General features: G+C 52.8%; 1 protein-coding gene across 4 annotated transcripts in view; it reads left to right on the forward strand.

The window, feature by feature from the left end:
• The first annotated feature begins 3,231 nt into the window (after positions 1-3,231).
• The window catches only part of FAIM2 (Fas apoptotic inhibitory molecule 2), a 49,849-nt gene continuing 33,470 nt past the window's right edge, over positions 3,232-19,610 (forward strand). Inside the window, exon 1 of one of the 4 annotated variants that reach the window (XM_089774661.1) lies at positions 3,232-3,385. Coding sequence is in view for 1 of the 4 variants with exons in the window: in XM_075901676.2 (XP_075757791.1) it covers positions 17,215-17,247 (33 nt within the window). In the remaining 3 variants the exon portion in view is untranslated. Of the gene's footprint in view, positions 3,386-6,719; positions 6,828-15,944; positions 17,304-19,610 lie in introns of those variants that run through there. The other 3 variants (XM_089774662.1, XM_089774660.1, XM_075901676.2) reach the window with 3 other exon arrangements.

Raw genomic sequence — 19,610 nt, forward strand, 5'->3', positions numbered from 1 at the left:
TCCACCCGCCCCTCTTCCCCCAAGCCCCACTCCGGCTGTGTTCCTTCCCTCCCCTGCTCTGCCCCCGTCCCATGGGATGCAAGCTGGAGGATTACCAGAAGTCGGGTGGCTGTAGGGGGTCACCCCACCCCCCAACTCACCCTGGCAATGGGAGCCGGAGCAGCCCCAGAGCCTGCCCCACCCTGCCGCCCTCCCAGCCCACTGGGTGCCTGACTCCAGCTTCTAGTGGGTCACCCTCTGCTCCTTTATATATTATTATATCTACTCTATATTTGCGAGACTTGGTCTGTGTGTCTGTCTGTCAACTGTACGAGGTAGGGCCACCAATTTCGGCAGCATCATAACTTACAGCCAGGGCAGTGGTTGCTTGCGCCCGGACAATGGGATGTGCCTGGAATGGGACTGGCTTCCGTCCACTCCCCACAAATCGACGTAACTGAGCGAATGGTGAAGGAAGCCGGAAGACGATGTGATTGGAAACCACGATAACGATCGCCCATTTGTCATTAGAACCTAGCGAAGGACAATGTGGAGCCCCCAGCGCTGGAGCTATCTGAGAGCAGGTTGGATAGACACCTGTCAAGGATTATCTAGACCACGAGTTCCCAAACGGGGGGGGGGGCATGAAGAAATTCCAGGGGGCGCGTGAGGCAACCCAGCCCCCCATCAATCTCCCCCTCTCCCCAAGTTTTGCTGCTATTTTTGTTTCTCGTCCCTCGTCAGTTCCTTTTTTCCCCCCTCAACAAGTTTTGCTGCTTTTTTTGCGGGGGGGGGGGGGGGGGGGAGGCATGAGGGTGTCTCAAAAATCCAAAAGGGGGCATGATACCGAAAAGTTTGGGAACCACTGGTCTAGACCATGCTTGGTCCTGCCGTGAGGACAGGGGACTGGACTTGATGACTCTTAAGGCCCCTTCAGTCCCAGTATTCAATGATTCAAGGTGTTTGTGCTGTGGATGAATCCGTATGGCTGGCAGAATACATGGCTCCAGATGCAATGGATCTAGACCATGGGTTCCCAAACGGGGGGGGCGTGCCTCCGGGTGGGAATGTGAAGAAATTCCAGGGGGGGCATGAGGTGACCCAGCCCTGCCCCCTCAATCAGGTTTTGCTGCCCTGTTCAGTTCCTTTTTTCCATTTTTTTTTTGCTCAACGAGTTTTGCTGCTATTTTGGGGGGGGGGGGCGTGAGGATTTTTCAAAAATCAAAAAGCAGGGTGTGATGCCAAAAAGTTTGGGAACCGCTGCTCTAGACAGTCTTCTGGCCTCAGAGCTGGGAGGTGAGATAATGTAGGAACCAAACCAAACTCTCTTGAAAGTTTAGGAATCTATGGGCAGGCAGTGACTCTCACTTTCCTAATTTAACTCGAGAAGGGAGTAGACCGTCTTTTAAGCTTGAAGCTGTGTGTCCAGGACTTCCAGGTCCCATTCCCCGCATTGCGAGTCACGGTGTTCCATGCGTTATTAAGGACACGATGTCGCAACTTTCATCAATAAAACTTTAGGATGGCAGGTCGGTCTCATTGCTCGCCTTTTATAGATGGGGAAATTGAGGCACAGGCTTTCCCAAGATCAAGCCATGAGTCAGTGGACATGTCAGGAGTTGACACCAGGTTGCAAACCTCCCAGTTCAGTACACTGCCCCACTGTACCATGCTGCCTGCCTCATGCTGGCCAGCTGGGTAATATGAAAACCTTGGAACTGGATCACCAGGTTGGTAGCTGACCTGAGACATCCTGGGGGCTAGGAGACATCTTCTCATGAAGCTGAAAAGAGCACCCAGGAGTCCTAACCCCCGTTCCTGGCCAATAATAAGGTTCTACCAAGGAGTGATCCTGCAGCACCTTAGAGACTAACAAAAATATCATGGTATCATGACAGCGTGTAGTCAACCTGTGGAACTCCTTGCCAGAGGAGGCTGTGAAGGCTAGGACTATAATAGAGTTTAAAGAGAAGCTAGATAAATTCATGGAGGTTAGGTCCATAAAAGGCTATTAGCCAGGGGATAAAATGGTGTCTTGGCCTCTGTTTGTCAGAGGCTGGAGAGGGATGGCAGGAGACAAATCACTTGATCATTGTCTTCGGTCCACCCTCTCTGGGGCACCTGGTGATGGCCACTGTCGGCAGACAGGATACTGGGCTAGATGGACCTTTGGTCTGACCCAGTACGGCCGTTCTTATGCTCTTATGAGGTTTTGTGGGCAAAATCCACTTCCTCAGGTGAGCTGGGGTGGAAATAAGAGGAACACAGAATTTATAACAGAAAAAGAGGGGGAAACAAAGGTACCTGTCAATTGTAGTGCCGCGGCTAATTAAGAGGGCTGGAAGTGTACCATGCTTGGTTTTTGATGTCAATGAGGTATTAAATGCAGGGGAATTGCATCAGAAGCGAAGTATGGGACACTTCCAGCTTTATTCAATGAGCTTCGTGCTACAATGAACAGGTACCTTTTTTTCTTATTCTTTTTCTGTTATAAATTCTTCATTCCTGTTATTTCTACAAACAAGGGGTCACCCAATGACATGAATAGGCAGCAGGTTTAAAACAAACAAAAGGACGTTTTTCTTCACGCAGTGCGCGGTCAACCTGTGGAACTCCTCGCCAGAGGATGCGATGAAGACCAGGACTTTAACAGGGTTCAAAAAAGAGCTAGCTAAATTCATGGAAGTTAGGTCCATCAATGGCTATTAACCAGGATGGGTAGGAATGGGTGTCCCTAGCCTCTGTCTGTAAATGGGTGACGGGGATCACATGAGGATTACCTGTTGTGTTCCCTCCCTCTGGGGCATCTTGTATTGGCCGCTGTCGGCAGACAGGACACTGGGTGGATGGACCTTTGGTCTGACCCCATCTGGCCGTTCTGATGCTCTTATGTTCTGCTCCAGTTCATCCGAGGAAGTGGGTTTTGCCCACAAAAGCTCATGTGCCTCTATATTTTGGTTAGTCTCTAAGGTGCCACACGACCCACCCCCCCATGTTCAAAGTTAGAGACTCACACGGCGACCCCTCTAAAGGGTCTACCATGCACTCCATAGCCCCGCAGGGACTGTTCCCGCATTAGGGTCCTGGAACTAGCTCCGCCGGCCACTGACCCAGAAAACCGGCACAGCCTTGAGGAACACCGCGCCCAGCCCTTAACTGCGATCACACATTAATGCGCGGTACGGGCGCTTCCCTTGGCTTCTGACGTCTGGAGTGACGGCGAAGGGGCCGCTTGCTTCCTCCACCCGGCGGGAACGAGGCAAACGGCCCAGCAAGGTGCTGGCTGCACATGCCGTCCTGGGGCAAGCACCGAGATTGCTCCAATAGCCTGGCGTTGGGGGAAGCGTAAACATGCGATGCTATCTACAGCCCAACGCAGCACGCCCCCGAGCCACAGGGAAATGGGGTATGTACTGGAGACGCGTCGGGCTGAACGTTTCCTGGTCTGGGTGACCTGCGTGCTTGCTACCACTCCTGCTCTGTCGAGGGCTTCGCTCCCTCTGGCACTTGGGTTTTCTCTGTCACGAAGAGACGGTCGCAGACTGGTCTGGAAAGGGCTCCTGCTCAGGGAAATGAATACAAGCCGTGTCTTCAGGCGTCCCTTTCTTCTCCCTCACCTGCATTCTTTCCCCTAGCGTCACCGGGTCTGCTTCTGCACCTTCTTCCTCTTGCCCCGGCCTGTAGTTCCCCACTTTGGCAATGAATTACGACATCCCACGGCGAAGGGAGCCGGACAGGAGGAAGAGCCCCACGCCCATGGTGCTGGGTAATGAAGGCAAGAGAAGGGATTGCCTTCCCAAAATGCCTACACTCCATGGTCCGCCGGGGAAGGCGTGGCAGCTCCAGGTGGCCAGGAAGGATTGGGTGGGGCTTGGCTCCATGGCAGGCATGTGGTGGGGAAGGCTGCTGAAGGGGCGGAGCTTCAGGCGGAAAGGGCGGGGCACTGGCTTGCCTTTCCCAGCTGCGCCGTCTCCTGCTGTCTATGCCCATACCTCTCTTGAATACCCTAGGGAGCCCCGTTACGTAAGAATTACCCCAAGGCAGTGTTTCTCAACCTTTTTTTATAAAGTACCCCTTTAAAAAAAAAAAAAAAAAAAAGTACCCCCAGTACCTACAGTTTTCAGACACACAGGCTACGTCTACACTGGCATGATTTTCCGGAAATGCTTTTAACGGAAAAGTTTTCCGTTAAAAGCATTTTCGGAAAAGCGCGTCTAGATTGGCACGGACGCTTTTCCGCAAAAGCACTTTTTGTGGAAAAGCGTCCGTGGCCAATCTAGACGCGCTTTTCCGCAAAAAAAGCCCCGATCGCCATTTTCGCGATCGGGGCTTTTTTGCGGAAAACAAATCTGAGCTGTCTACACTGGCCCTTTTGCACAAAAGTTTTCCGAAAAAGACTTTTGCCCGCATGGGAGCAGCATAGTATTTCCGCAAAAGCACTGACAATCTTACATGAGATCGTCAGTGCTTTTGCGGAAATTCAAGCGGCCAGTGTAGACAACTGGCAAGTTTTTCCGCAAAAGCAGATGATTTTGCGGAAAAACTTGCCAGTCTAGACACAGCCACGCAGTTTTTTTCTACCAATGCAACACATGTGCTTAAACAACTTAATCGTAGCCGGGTGGGCAATAACATTTTTGGGTACAAAAATAATAAACGCTGTAAAACGTAAAACACAAATTCAGTTTTCCCCAAATTTCAGTTGTGTTGACGTACCCCCCAGACGTCTCTCGAGTACCCCTAAGGGGACTTGTACCACTGGTTGAGAAATACTGCCTGAAGCCATTTCGACTGGGTAGACTTGCATGGCTCTTGACTCTGTCAATGCCAGTTGTTTGAGGGTCCACAGAATTTGTCGAAGGGGTCTGCGAAAGGGTGTCATTACCCTATAACGGTGGTTTTCAGTCTGTGCTCTGTAGATGTGTGTGTGTGGGGGGGGGGGGGGGGGGGAGGAGGGGCGGGTGGTGTACATGCTCTGTCTAAAATTTCCAAAGGGGTCCGCACCTCCATCCCAAATATGTTAGGGGGAAAAGGTTGAAAACCACAGGTCTAAGCTAGCTAGGAGGGAATTTATCTGGTATGTGGCCTCAGACATGTCCCAGTTTGAAGCGTTTGCTTTTGGCATTTCTTCTCTTCTTCCACCCAGCCCTAATTCTGGTTCACCTGACATGGCATGTGGCTGGTGAAAAGCCTCTTTTTGCCTTTGCAGAGTTCATCCAGAAGTGGGCCGGAGTCTATGCCGTAGCTTCTAGGAGGGAGCTCGCGGCAGTCCCTTGAAATAGAGATGACGGTGGTTTGCCTTCAGGAAACCCTGCCCCAAAAGAGAGGAAGGACAGTTCAGGAGCCGAATTCCTTGCTCTGCCACAGGCTTCTTGACTGACCTTGGGCAAGTCCCTTAGCCGCTCCGTGCCTCAGTTTCCCCATGTGTACAATGGAGATAAAAGCACTGCCCTGGCTCACAGGGTACGTGTGGTAAAGACTGCGAGGTGGCGGGGCCCCGATCAGTGCTGTGATAGGGAGGGATGCCCACACCTGGGGCTGCGTTCCTTCCTGGTGGGTTTTGTTGAGCAGACCAGGTTTGTGTCTTAGTCAGTGCTGAGCCTGGCTCCCTGTAGGTTGCCTTGGAAACCGGCACCAAGCGATTGTGGCTTGGAAGCAGCGGGTGGCTGCGTGGCACCGCGAGGTGGCCGAGAGTCAGACCTGGCCGGATCTTCTCCTCAGCTCCTTGGCACGTTCATCTGCCTCCGTCCTCCCCTTTCTGTGTCCAGCACTGGTGCCGACGTTCCCTTTTTCCTCAGGGGTGCTCCTGCCGATGGCGCTCGCCACCACGCTCACGGTAGACACGAAGCAGAGGCGAAATTCTCAGCCCGCTCCCAGCCCGGGTTGTTTCCAGATCCTGTCTAGCTCGGAATTGCTCTCCCTCTCGATTTGCCCGCAGGAACCATTCTCCCATCCGAACACCACGCGCATGAGGCCTGGGATGGGCAGAGAGAGGAGATGGGGCCAGGAGAGAAGAGAATTGTTTCTGTTCTTTGAAAACGCAGGACAGCTTCATAGGGGAGACCTGGGCAGGCCGAGCCATAGCATGTCATGGAGCAAAAGGCAGGGTTTAGTTGGGTGACCTCCTCCTGTTAATAATGCTAGCAGGAAAAGCATGTATTCGCCCACGGCAGAGTGGCAGTTCATGGCCGGGGCATGGAATATTCTGCATAAAAATCTCTGGGGGACCAGCTAACCGCATCGCTCATTTCTCTCAAGCCATGAAATGGGAAAAGCTATCGACCAGGCCTGCTTGTTAAGCAGATTTTCAAACAAGATACACCCCTCGACCGCCGGAGTCATTCTGAAGAGTGAGCGCTCGTTTGCTGCCTAGTCAGGCGTGAATATCACTCCAGGTCCCAACCAAATTGCAACACGATTTCCAGGCGACAGAAGAGAGCAAGAGACAGACTTTGGATTCACCCCGTTGCGGTGAATACACAAGGTCATGCTTTTGTGAAACAACCTAGAAGCAATGAACCAGTCTCCTCACTGGTAGGGTTGACAGATGGTTTACCCAAAAATACCAAATGCCCCTCCCCCCCCAAAAAAAAACACCAGGGAAAAAATTCTGTAGAGGGAAAATAAAGGGGGGGACCAAAATTGTTGAGCAAAAAAAAAAAAGCATTATTAAGCACAAGAAAAAAAAATAAAACAGCTTTAATTGCCTGCAGAGTCAGAATAGGGATAGCAAGAGGGGAGTCGTTGAGCACTAAGACCCAGGGGAAGGCTTCAGTTCTTTAGGCTTTTTCCCGGTGGCCATTTTGTTTTCTTCATGGAGCCAGAATGCAGCTTCTCTGCAGAACCAGGTAAGCAAGGGGGCCAGGAGTGGGAGTTGGGGCTAGGGGCTGGGACCAGTTGCCGAGTGTGTCGTAGGGTTGCCAAGTGTCTGGTAATTTCGCCTCCTGACAGGGAAAAAAAATCAGAAAGTACCGGACATTTTAGGTGTCTGGTATTTTCTGAATTTTTTTACCGGACAGGAGGCAAAAATACCAGACTATCCAGGTCAATACCAGACACCTGGCAACCCTACTCACTGGTGTAAATCAGCGTCACTCCAGTGACTTTAACAGGGCGATATTTTGATTTACACCCGCTCAGGAATTTGGATCTGAGTTGGTCTTCCTTAAACTGGTGTCAATGGAAGTCGGTAGAATTACACTGGGGTCAAACTGGTGGGAATGAGAAAGAATCGGGCCTAGTCACGGCATGGCTTGGTTTCTGATCTAATTGACACCGGTGGAAATCAGGAAGAGGCGCAGTGAAAATCAGCGACGTTCTACCAGAGTAAACCTGGTGTAAAGGGACTAAGCGTCGGGCTGTAGACTGATACACGTCACTTTCCGTCGTGCGTCTCTTACGTGGACACCAAAACTGGCCTTTGCTTCCTCGGACACGGAGGTAAATCCAAAGGAATTCCACTGAAGTCAGCGGAGTTCAGCGATATGGCTTCGAGGGAGACAACACGTGAACCGTAAACGTCTGCCAAAAGAACCGGGGAGTCTTTTTAAGGCCCACACACGTGCCTGTCTCAGGTTTAGGGTATGTGTGAAGAGCTGTCTGGATTCGTCTGGCAGCCGTCATGCCTACGCCTCGACGGTCGGTGCTTAACTTGCAAGACTTGGGGGCAATCTTCTTTCTCTCCTTCTCTCGCTTCCACTGTTGGAAGTCAGGACGCGGGGCTAGCTGGACCTTTGGCCTGACCCCGTCTGGCCGTCCTTGTGTTTGTACTTCAGGCCTTCGCAGCATTCCCGGCAACAAATTCTGCTTTGAAACACTTTTTATTTAACCCAGAGCCGAGTCATAGAAACAAAACTAGCCCAAGCCCTCTGGGGGTTTCTGGATTGTATTTTCAACACTGGCACCATTGTGGAAGGTTTAAAAATAAAAGCAGAGGCCAGGTCCCTCCCTAAACTGCTGGCATGGACTTAATCAGCGGCTGTCAACTCTTCCTTCAGGCCCGGCAGGGCCTGTCACTGGCAGCTGGGAACGGGTGCTCAGATGAGAACAGAAAGTTGGACTCCCTCTCCAAAAGCTTGGCACGAGGATCCTGCAACCTTGCGTGGTGAAATCTGTCTTGTGTACCAAAGCCTCCAGCCGCCTGCGAGAAGTGAACTGTCAGCAAAGGGAGCCGGAGCTTTGCAAATACAGCGGGAAACAGCCCCGCGGCAGTGTCGTCCTCTTCCAAACGCAGGGCTGTTCTTGCGGCCTGCGCATTGCTTGCAGTGGTCACCTCGCTGTATTTTCCAGTCAGCCCCGTAAAGTCCAAATCTCTTCTCTCCTGCCGGGTGTGTGCCCGTTCCTTTGAGAGGAAAATACCTTTCACGTAGCCCGGCGTGGGCCTGTCCTGCCTCCGTGCCTCAGTTTCCCATCCTGCCCTTTGTCTGTCTGGCCGATGTAGATGGTAAGGGCCCCTCGTGTGACGTGTGCGTGCACGGCTCCCAAGCAAAGCCAGGCCCTGATCTCAGCTGGGGCCTGTCACGAGAATCAATTTGAAATAATTGCCCATGTTTACACAGCAGAGTTGTGACGAGAATCCAGGTCCCTTGATTGCCATTCTAGGACAGGTGGAACCTCTCTGGTCCGGCACACTCTGGGGCTGAATTTGAGACTTTGCCGGACCATGGGAGGTCGATATTGTCTAGCAGCCTCACCAACACTACCCCTGCTTGCTGGGCTCGGAGAAGACATTGAGGGGTAAGTTAGAGCGAAATGACAGCCCAGAACACCGAGAGCCGGGACTGGGGGCTGTAAGCAAACTTTATGGGGCCGCGGGAAACTTGGCCTATCTATCTATCTATCTATCTATCTATCTATCTATCTATCTATCTATCTATCTATCTATCTATCTATCTATCTATCTATCCCCACACACCCCCTCTATCTATCTATCTATCTATCTATCTATCTATCTATCTATCTATCTATCTATCTATCTATCTATCTATCTATCCCCACACACCCCATCTATCTATCTATCTATCTATCTATCTATCTATCTATCTATCTATCTATCTATCTATCTATCTATCCCCACACACCCCCTCTATCTATCTATCTATCTATCTATCTATCTATCTATCTATCTATCTATCTATCTATCTATCTATCTATCTATCCCCACACACCCCCTCTATCTATCTATCTATCTATCTATCTATCTATCTATCTATCTATCTATCTATCTATCTATCCCCACACACCCCATCTATCTATCTATCTATCTATCTATCTATCTATCTATCTATCTATCTATCTATCTATCTATCTATCTGTCTCTCTGTCTGTCTGTCTGTCAGCCTCTGCAGCTCAATCCAGTCCATGCAGGTAGCACATATCCCACCACAGCCATGGCTGCCCTTGCATCGGGCCCTGGCATGCGAAACTGGCAGGGAATGTCTGGCGCGTGGGTGTCCTGCTCGCCGCGGCGGTGCCCATGTGGGATTGCATGGCCTCGGCAGCCTCAGAGCGCCAGGGCGGGGTCCTTCGTCAGCCTGTCTGCTCCGCCACCGTCTTTGTTAAGAGCGGGGGCAAAGGGAGAGACTCCCACGTCGTCCTTTCTGCCTTTCTGCGAGCCTGTCCCAGAGCAAGGCGGCCGCAGATGAAAAGGCCCGGGCTACGTGCCCGGTGCAATCCCTGCAGGGAGCAGGGAGCCGAGCCAGTGCCGAGTGGAAATAAAGGAGGTGAGCAACGCAAGCCTACGACACGCCGGCAAGGAACACGGGAGGGAGCTCCTGGTGGGAACGTCTCCTTCCTCCCTGTTTGAAAATGGCGCTGGAGATGGCGTTACGGCTGGGGATTGCGTGATAGCCGGGGGCCGACCTACCGACTTCCCTTCCCATGCCGCCCATGTTCCCTGCACGTGGCTGCCTCACGTCACACGCGATGGGCAACCAAGACTAGCGACCGGGCGGCAGGTATGGTCTCCTCCATCCCAGTGGGCCACCGTGGTGGGCAACCTGCGGCCCCCTCCTCCCCCAATGTGCCTTTGCCCCCACTCCAAAAGTGCGGGGGAGGGAGTAAGAAGCGCTCCAGTGCCCAGACAGACAGGTGCATGGGCTGCAGGTGGAACACCAGTGGGCCGCTTGTGGGGCACCCAGGAGCACCCGCCCTCACCCATTCCTAGGGCTCAGGCATAACCCTCTCAATAACGACATAAAGAGCCAAGCACCGGGTACTGAAAAGTACGTAGACCCCACTCTATCCGCTTCATTTAACACCGACACTCTAATTGACCATTTTCCCCCATTTTTTTCCTTCCTCTCTTTCTCTGCTATTTATTTTGCCGCCTGGACCCCTTAACTCCAGTCATCTGAAGAAGCGGGCTGTGCCCACGAAAGCTCATGATACCAGCTACATGTTTCGTTAGTCTCTAAGGTGCGGCAGGACTATTCGTTGCTTTTGAAGTCCTCTCAATATAGGCACCCGCTCTCACTTACTAGTGAAAGAGCCTTGCACAATCATCTCCTACTTAATCACTGTTTGTTAACCGTCACCATAAACAGCACGTACACGGCTCACCACTCCCAGTAAGACTGGTGAATTGTTCTTGAGGGCCAGACAGGACTCCGGTTCCCACACGGTGTCGTTAGGGTTGCCAGGTGTCTGGTATTGACCCGGACCATCCGGTATTTTCACCTCCTGTCCGATAAAAAAAAATCAGAAAATACCAGACATCTAAAATGTCCAGTAATTTCTGATTTTTTTTTCCCTGCTAGGAGGTGAAAATACCAGACAGCTGGCAACTCTACAACATACTCAGCAACCGGGCCCAGCCCCCGGATCCCTCCCGACCCAGGCCCTTCCTGGACGCCCCGCCAAACCACCCGCTTTATCTGGTTCCACGGGGGAGCTCTCTTCCAGTACAGAGTAAGAAAACAAGATGGCCGCCAGCAAAAAAAGCCCCAAAAGTCTTAAAGGGGCCATGCTAATTTTGTATTTTTTTTTTTTTTTTTTTTTTGCTCAATAACTGTTGGGTTTTTTTTTTTTGTTTGTTTTGCTCAACGACTTTGGTCTCCCCCTTTTTTTCCTCAACAGTATTTTTTTTTGGAGGGGGCGGTGTTCGGTATTTTTGGTTAGACCATCTGGCAACCCTAGGTGTCGCTGGCTCAGGATGGAGGTCTGGCAGCTCTGATCTTGGGGCCATGTCCTGGAGTTGGTTCCCCAAGAACTGCCTGTGGGACCCCAGTTTGCAGAGTGAATTTTGAGTCCTGCTTAGCTCGTCTCACCCAATTATTGTACTAAAATGTTACTAGCCAACCCTAACCTACTGCGACAGGCCTAGCCACCCAATCCTACCCCCCCACCTTGACTGATTGGCACCTGGCAAAATTAATTACACAGCAGATGGCAATGGCTAAAACCCAGACAGAGATCCTGCAGACAAACAACAGGGAAAAGTTCTTCACACAGCGTGTAGTCAACCTGTGGAACTCCTTGCCACAGGAGGCTGTGAAGGCTAGGACTATAACAGAGTTTAAAGAGAAGCTAGATAATTTCATGGAGGTTAGGTCCATAAAAGGCTATTAGCCAGGGGATAGAAATGGTGTCCCTGGCCTCTGTTTGTCAGAGGCTGGAGAGGGATGGCAGGAGACAAATCACTTGATCATTGTCTTCGGTCCACCCTCTCTGGGGCACCTGGTGCTGGCCACCGTCGGCAGACAGGCTACTGGGCTAGATGGACCTTAGGTCTGACCCAGTACGGCCGTTCTTATGTTCTTATGTAATCCATAACACTATGGTAAAGAAAGGAATGAGGATTTCACAACCCTCAGGGTTGATAAGGAGTTTCTTGCTAGACAAAATGCTCTCACGCTCTTTACCCATCTTGAGCTCGGTTTCGTTATCTGGTGATACAGGTTGCTCTTAAAACAGGGTCTTCTTCTTAACTGCCTGGTAGGAGGCTATTTTCATGCAGTTTCGATGGCGTGACAGTATGTGACTCCCTGTTTTTCCGCTAATGGCCGCTGCTCTTTCAATATGGCTGCAGACAAAGGCCGTAGCTTTAGGCCGGGGGTGAGGAACGTCAAGCCTGGAATGTAGCTCCCCGCTTGCCTGGATCTGGCCTCCAACGCGCAGGGCTCTCTGCCCAGCACTGGGGAGCCCACACTGGTGCTCCAGCCCCCCCTCATTATCCCCCCATGAGGCTTGAGCAAACAAAATCTACTAGCCTGGCCCCCCTCATCTCTGATGCGGGAGAGTCTTTTAGCTTCTCAGTCGGGGGACACGTCCGTGAGGGGCTGTTTGTTTCTGGGTTTTGTTTGTTTTTGTTCTGCTTTTCACTTGTGTGTGGCCCCCAACTGATTTTTCTGGGGATCAGCAGCCCCCCAACCCCAAAACAGATTCCCTGCTCTGCTTTAGGCCTTCCAATATGGCTGCAGAACAAGGCCTTATCCTTACACGGGCAAGCTTGAGTGTATGCTAAACAGGAGAATATGTGACAATTCTCTGTCTAGCTCCATGCTTGCTTTCTTGCTTTCTTGCTTTCTTTCTTTCTACCCCCATGTGCCCTGCAAATTCATCCCTTCCATTTGGGGCAGGGAGCAGTCAGCATCTGAGCTCTGTGAGCCCCCCTCCCCCAGCCCTCCCATGACTGTCATTAGGAATAACGGTGACAGCCGCAGAACCTTAATTTTGATGGGCATATCCCGACATGTTCCTGTAACTCGCTGCCAGTTTCCCGGGCACTATAGATCTGGGATCAGGACTGTCCTGAGGGGTGCCTGGGGGGCGGGTTGCAACCCAAGTGTGGGGCCTGGGGCCCCCGGACTATTGGGGTGACTGCCATGGGGCCCCCAAAAGTGCAAGGCTTGGGGCAGCTGTCCAGCTTGGTGCTAGGGGCTCTGCCTGGGATTCCAGCCCCGTGTTGGAGGCATTGAAAGTCGTGCTGCGTGGTCGCAGGGCGGCGGGGGCTTGGCTTGCTCCAGGCGATAATGAACAAGGCTGAGAACGCTGGTGGCTGCGTAATGGCAGCCCCGGAGGATCTGAAGAACCGAGCGGGGCCTGCCAGTCTCAGGCACATCTCTCGGGGGTACCCCGGAAGCCAGCTGCCCGCTCCGTGAGGAAGAGCACCTGCCCGCCAAGCGAACGTTGTTTCCGCAGCCCCGGGAGCCGCAAAGAGAGAGCCTTCTGCAGACAGTTTCAACCCTTCCCCCTCCCAGAGGCACCCGGAGCCACCGGCCAGCTCCATCACTGTCACCTTTGCACCCCAAGGGCGGCTGGGGACGGTTGCACAAGAGACCGTCCGCATGGGCGAGGACAGGCCGAAGGGCAGCACCGCTCAGCCGGCTTCGTGGTTTCCCTTCCATCTCGCGTCATCCCGAGCCCACGTCAGCCTGACGCGAGGAGGCTGCATGTTCCAGGAAGGGGCAGCGGAGCCTGGAATTGCCTTTGGGGCACTAATGGTGACCTAGGGCCAGCAGAGAGGAAAAACCAGTAACAAATGAGCCACATTTTCATGGATTTTCATTGATTTTTTAAAAAAGAATTTCGGCTGGCTCTGAGTAAATTCAGTGCCATCCTATTCACATTGAGTAGATCTCTCTGCCTCCCTCTCTCCATCCATCCCCATACGCCCTATCTATCTATCTATCTATCTATCTATCTATCTATCTATCTATCTATCTATCTATCTATCTATCTATCTATCTATCTATCTATCTATCTATCTATCCCCATACACCCCCTCTATCTATCTATCGATCTATCGATCTATCCCCATACACCCCCTCTATCTATCTGGTTAGGGGTGTGAAACCGCTTCCGTAGGAGGGATTACAAAGATGCAGCTTGGAAAAGAGGCGAGGAAGAGGGGAGATGACACAGGCCTGCAAAACAAGGACTGGTGTGGAGAGAGTAAATAATGAGGTGTTATTTACTCCTTCATATCACACAAGAGCCAGAGGGCGCCCAATTAAATTAAGAAGCAGCAAACAAACAAAAGGCAATATTGCTTCAAACATATATAGAGAGCTCGGTTTCTGTTATTTCCTCTCCAACTCATCTGACCAAGTGGGTTTTGCCCACGGAAGCTCATGATTCCCTCAATTTCGGTTTGTCTCCATCCTTGGCTGCAGGACCACTCGTTTTTAAAGTGACTAACACGGCTGCCACGCTGACATTTTACATTTTATTTTACCATCCTAATAGTTTGCGTTAGACAAGGGACTCGACAGCGGCAGGGAAAGATCGTGTTTGTTTTAATTGTCACCAGAACCTGTTTCACTCCCCCAGTTTGGGCAGTGTTACCTTGAATACCTGTGCAGCCACCTTTACTTAATCGCCTTTAATTTGCACAAGTGTGGCAGGAACATGTTCTTCTAGGCGCTGATGACCCACCCGTGCTCCTCACTAGCTGAATAATTTAATCTCAGGGAGTGCCTGGCTGCACTATTTATCTGTCCACTGCTCGCCACCCTCTGGCATAATTTGTTCTACTTCCAACCAGCGTGGAATTTTGTTTGAGTTTGTTTTTAACTTTGCCATTGTGGCTGTTTCATGAAACCCAATTCCCCCCCCCTCACCCCCTGCCACCGCCCCTGCCCCCGCAACCTCTGCCCCAGATCTGGAGGAGTTTAAAGAAGCCCAGAGTGGGTTTTCCAAACGGGCATGAGACCAGATCTACAAACAATTCTGCGCATCTGGCCCTTATGAACGCATTGAGTGTCAAGACAATGGCACTGAGGTTGAAATGTTATGTCAAGTGGCCTTTGGGAAACAAGTGGAGTTTGGTCACAACAGAATGCTACGGGGGTACATCTAGACGACAGGGTTTTGTCGACAGAAGTTTTGTCGACAGCTACTGTCGACAAAGCTTCTGTCGACAAAGAGCGTCTAGACGACAGCAAGCCGCTTTGTCGACATGACAGTGCAGACGCAAAGGGCAGTGTAGATGCAATAACGCCTTCTGTCCACTTTTGTCGACAGACCCCTGTAGTCTAGACACACCCTGGGGTGGGATGTTAGTAAAAATTTCCTCCCTCTTAGGGTGGTTAAACACCGGAATAAATTGCCCAGGGAGGTTGTGGAATCTCCATCCCTGGAGATATTTAAGAGCAGGTTGGATAGACATCTATCAGGGATGATCAAGACGGTGCTTGGTCCTGCCAAGAGAGCAGGGGACTGGATTTGATGACCTCTCGATGTCCCTCACAATTCCAGTGTTCTATGATTCTACATTTCTACTATCCAGTTTGTCCATTCTGACCCTGCTCTGCCCTCCTTCCCCTACAGCTACTGGGCTGGGAGCCGGAGGTGGGGCGGGAGCAGCAGGGGGGCAGGATCAGAGGGACAGGATGATTGGCATCTCCCCCTCCCACAATGCTGCTGTTTGGGACTCCATCACTAGAGGGAGTCGCCAATGCGCTTTCGACCTGCTGCTCTAATGGGACACCCTTGAAGAGGTGGTTCATTAGGGGGCGGTGGTGGTGCGGGGGAATTGACCCTGCGACCTCAGGATCTAAAAAAAGCTCTGCTGCTGGAGTTACAGCGCATGAGATCCGAGACTGGAGTAGACTCACCAACCAGCCCCTAAGAAGCCGGGAATTGGATTGGCACCGCGGTACATCAAGTCCGACGTCCTGCCTTCCACCGCGATCATTACCAAATGCATCAGGGAAGGTGCAAGAAACCATACCACGGGCAGTCTAGGAGTTCCTGAGACCGGGAAATTTTCTTCCTGACCCGCCCTGATAGGAGGCCGATACCCTGAGGCCTCTGGGCCATGTGCTAATATAGGCAGTCCCGTCCTATAATCCTCGCCATACATGTATTAAGCTGGGGTGGCCAACCCGTTACAGACAAAGAGCCAGAATAGTTGTGCACATTACCAGGGGGGTGGGGCCGAACTTGTCGAGCAAAAAAAAAGCCCTCAGTCGCATTTGATCAAGCAAAAAAAAAAAGGACTGCACCTTTAAGAAACACAGTTAAAGGCCACTGCCATTTCTGAATGGCCGTGCTGTTGAGCACAGGGAGCCAGGAGGTGAGGGCTGTTTTCAGGGGTGCAGGGGAGGCTTCGCCAGCTGCACTTTCGGGGTGTGGGGGGTGGGGGGAAGAGCCACAGGTTGGCCACGGCTGTTTTAAGCTCAAAGGTGTTTTGCCCTGCTGCTGTTCTTGGAGGAGAACTTTGCCTCACTCATGCTTAGAAACCTCCCCCTAATTTGGAGCCTAAACGTGTGGCCGGCCAGTTTACACTCATTTGTGCTGGGGCCACAGGGGCACGTGACCTAAACCGCCCCCTCCCACCCCAGGATTGTTCCCTGCCGTGTTTTTAGAGAGCGTGATTGCTTCAGTATCGAGTGGCAGAGCTTTCGTTGCCTTCAGGAGGGATTTCAGCCCTGCCGAGGAGTGGCGCGTTCCCGTGGGGCATGTAAACGCCTGCTTGTGTTCGCACAGCTGTTCCCTTAACTCGCCCAGCAGGTTTGCTGGGCTTCCATTTTGACACCCCCGGGGAGTCCGCACCACGGCACTAATCCCCGTGAAATCACCGAGGGCTCCGAGCGTGAGAAAGGTGTCATCCCCTCGCACGGGAATATGCAATGATTTGGGTTTTGAAGCGCCCCTCGTGCGTCGCACGGCCGGGCTGGTCGTCGCAGAACGCACCCCGCACACGCCGCGGAGGGTGATCTTGTGTCGCGGGAGAGGCGCTAATCCAGAGCGAGTCGGGTTCGGCTTCTGCGTGTAGGCGCGGCCTGATAGTTTCTGTAGACTGGAGCGTCGGGCGCCGTTGGGTCAACCAAACAACAGGTTCAGACCCCAGCTGCATGAGAATTGCTGGGCCCCTGGGCGGTGTGGGGGGCGCTAACTCCATTTTCCCGGAAGGAGCAGGGCCTCGGACAGGAGGGGTGGAGGTGGGGCAACCAGTAGGGCTGCCTGGTGTGTGCTGCTTTGCACCCTGGCTGTGATTTCAGGGGCCAGGGCCAGGAGCCCTGCAGGGCTGTGGCTCCCTTTGCCCCCCTGCCAGAGGACCCCTGCATGAATACATCACAATCAGCAATGTCACAGCCAGTAGCTGAGTGGGTCACACAAGGCCCGGGGCTACCTAGACCAGGGAGATTGTACAGAATGTAAAGAGACTAGAGGAAGGAGGAATGGGTGGCTGGCTGGAGTTGTGACGAAAGCCCCCGGATCAGGCATGGGGAGCGTGCGCGTCGGTTCCTGGCCTCTGCCACCGACTTCCTGTATGGCCATGGGCCTGTCATGCGATCTTTCAGCTCCTCCTCTGTAAAACAGGTGTCACAATCATCCTTCCTGCTTCTGGCCTGCCATGAAAACTCCTTGGTCTCGGGGTATGTCTATGCAGCAAAGAAGCACCCGGCGCTGGCCCATGCCGGCTGATTCAGGCGCCTTGCCGGGTAGATTTCCAGCTTGTGGGACCCTCCCACCTTGTCACCTGAGCTCAAATAGCGACACGGCCAGGGACCATCCCCAGAACGCCTACTGCCCCTGAGCACCTGCCCTCCCCTGTGTTCTGGGGCCACACGTCTGCCCTCCCCGTGCTCGGGGGGCAGGGAGGGAGCAGGGGGTGGCTTGGCTCCCATGGGGGCGGGGCCATAGCAGAAGGGGCGGGGCTGTGAGTGGAGCTAGGGGCTTGCCTCCCCCAGCCCTGTCCTCACCCACCGCCTATATACACAGCAGTGAAACAGCCCTGCAGCCCAAGCCCTGTAAGCCAGGTTCGGCTGCCATCGGCCAGCAGGGGGCGGTCCAAAATGGCTGTGTAGACACGCTCCTGGGTCCTAATGTGCACCCCCTCCCCCAGCCTTTCATCTGGAAGGCAGGGCAGGGTTTTTTAGCCTCCTGTTACAGAGGGGAAACTGAGGCAAGAGGGCATGCAGGAAATCCGTGACACCTGTGTTGCCTAAGTCCCCACCGAGTCCTTTAATTACTGCCTCGCCCTGCCTCTCGAGGGTGCAGTAGCCGGCGTTTGTAACCGACCTCGCAAACGCCCCTGCGGTTCTCCCTTTCAGAGACTCCCCCGGGTGTGGCGGATGCTTCGTTTTTGTTTTGCTTTTCACGCAGGCCAGGCTAAGAGCTTCCTGCGCGAAGCGGTTCTGGTTGGCTGCCCTTTAATCGCTAATCCCATTAAAGTCCCTTGGCAAGTTGGGGGGGAGGGCTCCTCTGGTCGGACGGGGATTTAAAAGGCCAGCTCCTGAGCGGCCGGAGAAGCTAGCAAACCGAGAGAAGTGATGTGAAATCTAAATGCACCCAAGTACTCTACACATAGGCTGTTCCCCTGCCTCTGCCACCCCCAGCCAGGCACGGGAACAAACAAATGAAACACCCCAAGAGTAAAAATAATGCAGGCAGAATGATTATTTCTATTCTAGTTGGGGGGGGGGGGGGCAGATTCGACCCTCTCCCTGCCCTCCTCCCCCGCCCAGCCCTGTTCCCACTCTCCCTCTTCCTCAAGCCCCTTAAGATGAGAATCTAGCTTATACCACATTACCAAGTTGGGAAAAGACCCAAATAACAGTCAGTGGCAGTGTTCCCTCTAATTTTTTCCATTGATGTGTGGAATAAATTTTGTGCGCACCGAGGCAGGGCAGTTGTGCACCACCAATAGATACACACGCTGCCAGCTGGGGATGCTCTGCTAATTAGCCGGGTGGCATCTGAATGTTTCCTGGGTGGTTACCCAGGTGCTCAGCTTATGGGGAACCCTGATTCGGGGAGGAAGCTGGCAATGACGCAGGGTTCGTGTCCTTAAAGGGGACCGAGTTTGCCTTAGCACTGAAGGTTTGGTAGATCTGAGAGAGCTCCTATGGAGAGGGGTGGATTCAGATCCTGTTCCAGATTTGAGCTTTTAATTCGGACTCGGACCAGTTATCAAGGTAGGTCCCCAGATATCTCCCCACCAGCCTTTCCCTCACCTGGCCTCATCATCAGTACATCTTATTCCTCCCTCGCAGGGCAGGGAATGTGTCTGGTGCCCGTCCGTGTGGTTTTTGCCACCCCTATTTGGAGGGAGGGTCCCTAGCAGTGTTCCCTGTAAGCTGCATGCTTGTGTGGCCACTCAGGAGAGATTCAAACAGATAGCAGAGCACCTACAGCTAGGTTTTATGTTCCGGTGGTGGTGCACATTCGCACCTCGCTGCACATCAAATTATTCCACACGCGGATGGAAACGCTTAGAGGGAGGTTCATGATTCCCTCTCTGCATCACAGAGCCAGGCTGGGGTGACCCTGGGAGTGATCTGCACCAGATGCCTCACTTTACAAAGCTTGTCTCAGGCCTTACTTTGAACCCGGGGCCGCTTTGGGGTCCTGCAGAGCCTTTTCCCTCCCTGAACATCCCTGTTCCTCTGCTGGCAGGGCAGGTGGGACTGCACTGGTGCTCCTCCGGGCTGTGGATATTGCTCGGGTGTGCTCCTAGAGGTCACAGGGCATTCCAGATGAATCTTCAATGCCTGGAAACAGCGGGATGGTCCTGGGGGGCTGGTGTAATCCATGCACCTCATAGGGATTATGTGCACTGAGGCAGGGCAGTTGTGCACCACCAATAGAAACACACGCTGCCAGCTGGGGATGCTCTGCTAATCATCCGGGCGGCATCTGAATGCTTAAGAGACCCCTGTGGGGGAGGTCGGAGGCAGTTG

This window comes from Pelodiscus sinensis, chromosome 31 (assembly GCF_052426305.1).
Source record: "Pelodiscus sinensis isolate ZL-2025 chromosome 31, ASM5242630v1, whole genome shotgun sequence".
Taxonomy (NCBI): Eukaryota; Metazoa; Chordata; order Testudines; family Trionychidae; genus Pelodiscus; species Pelodiscus sinensis.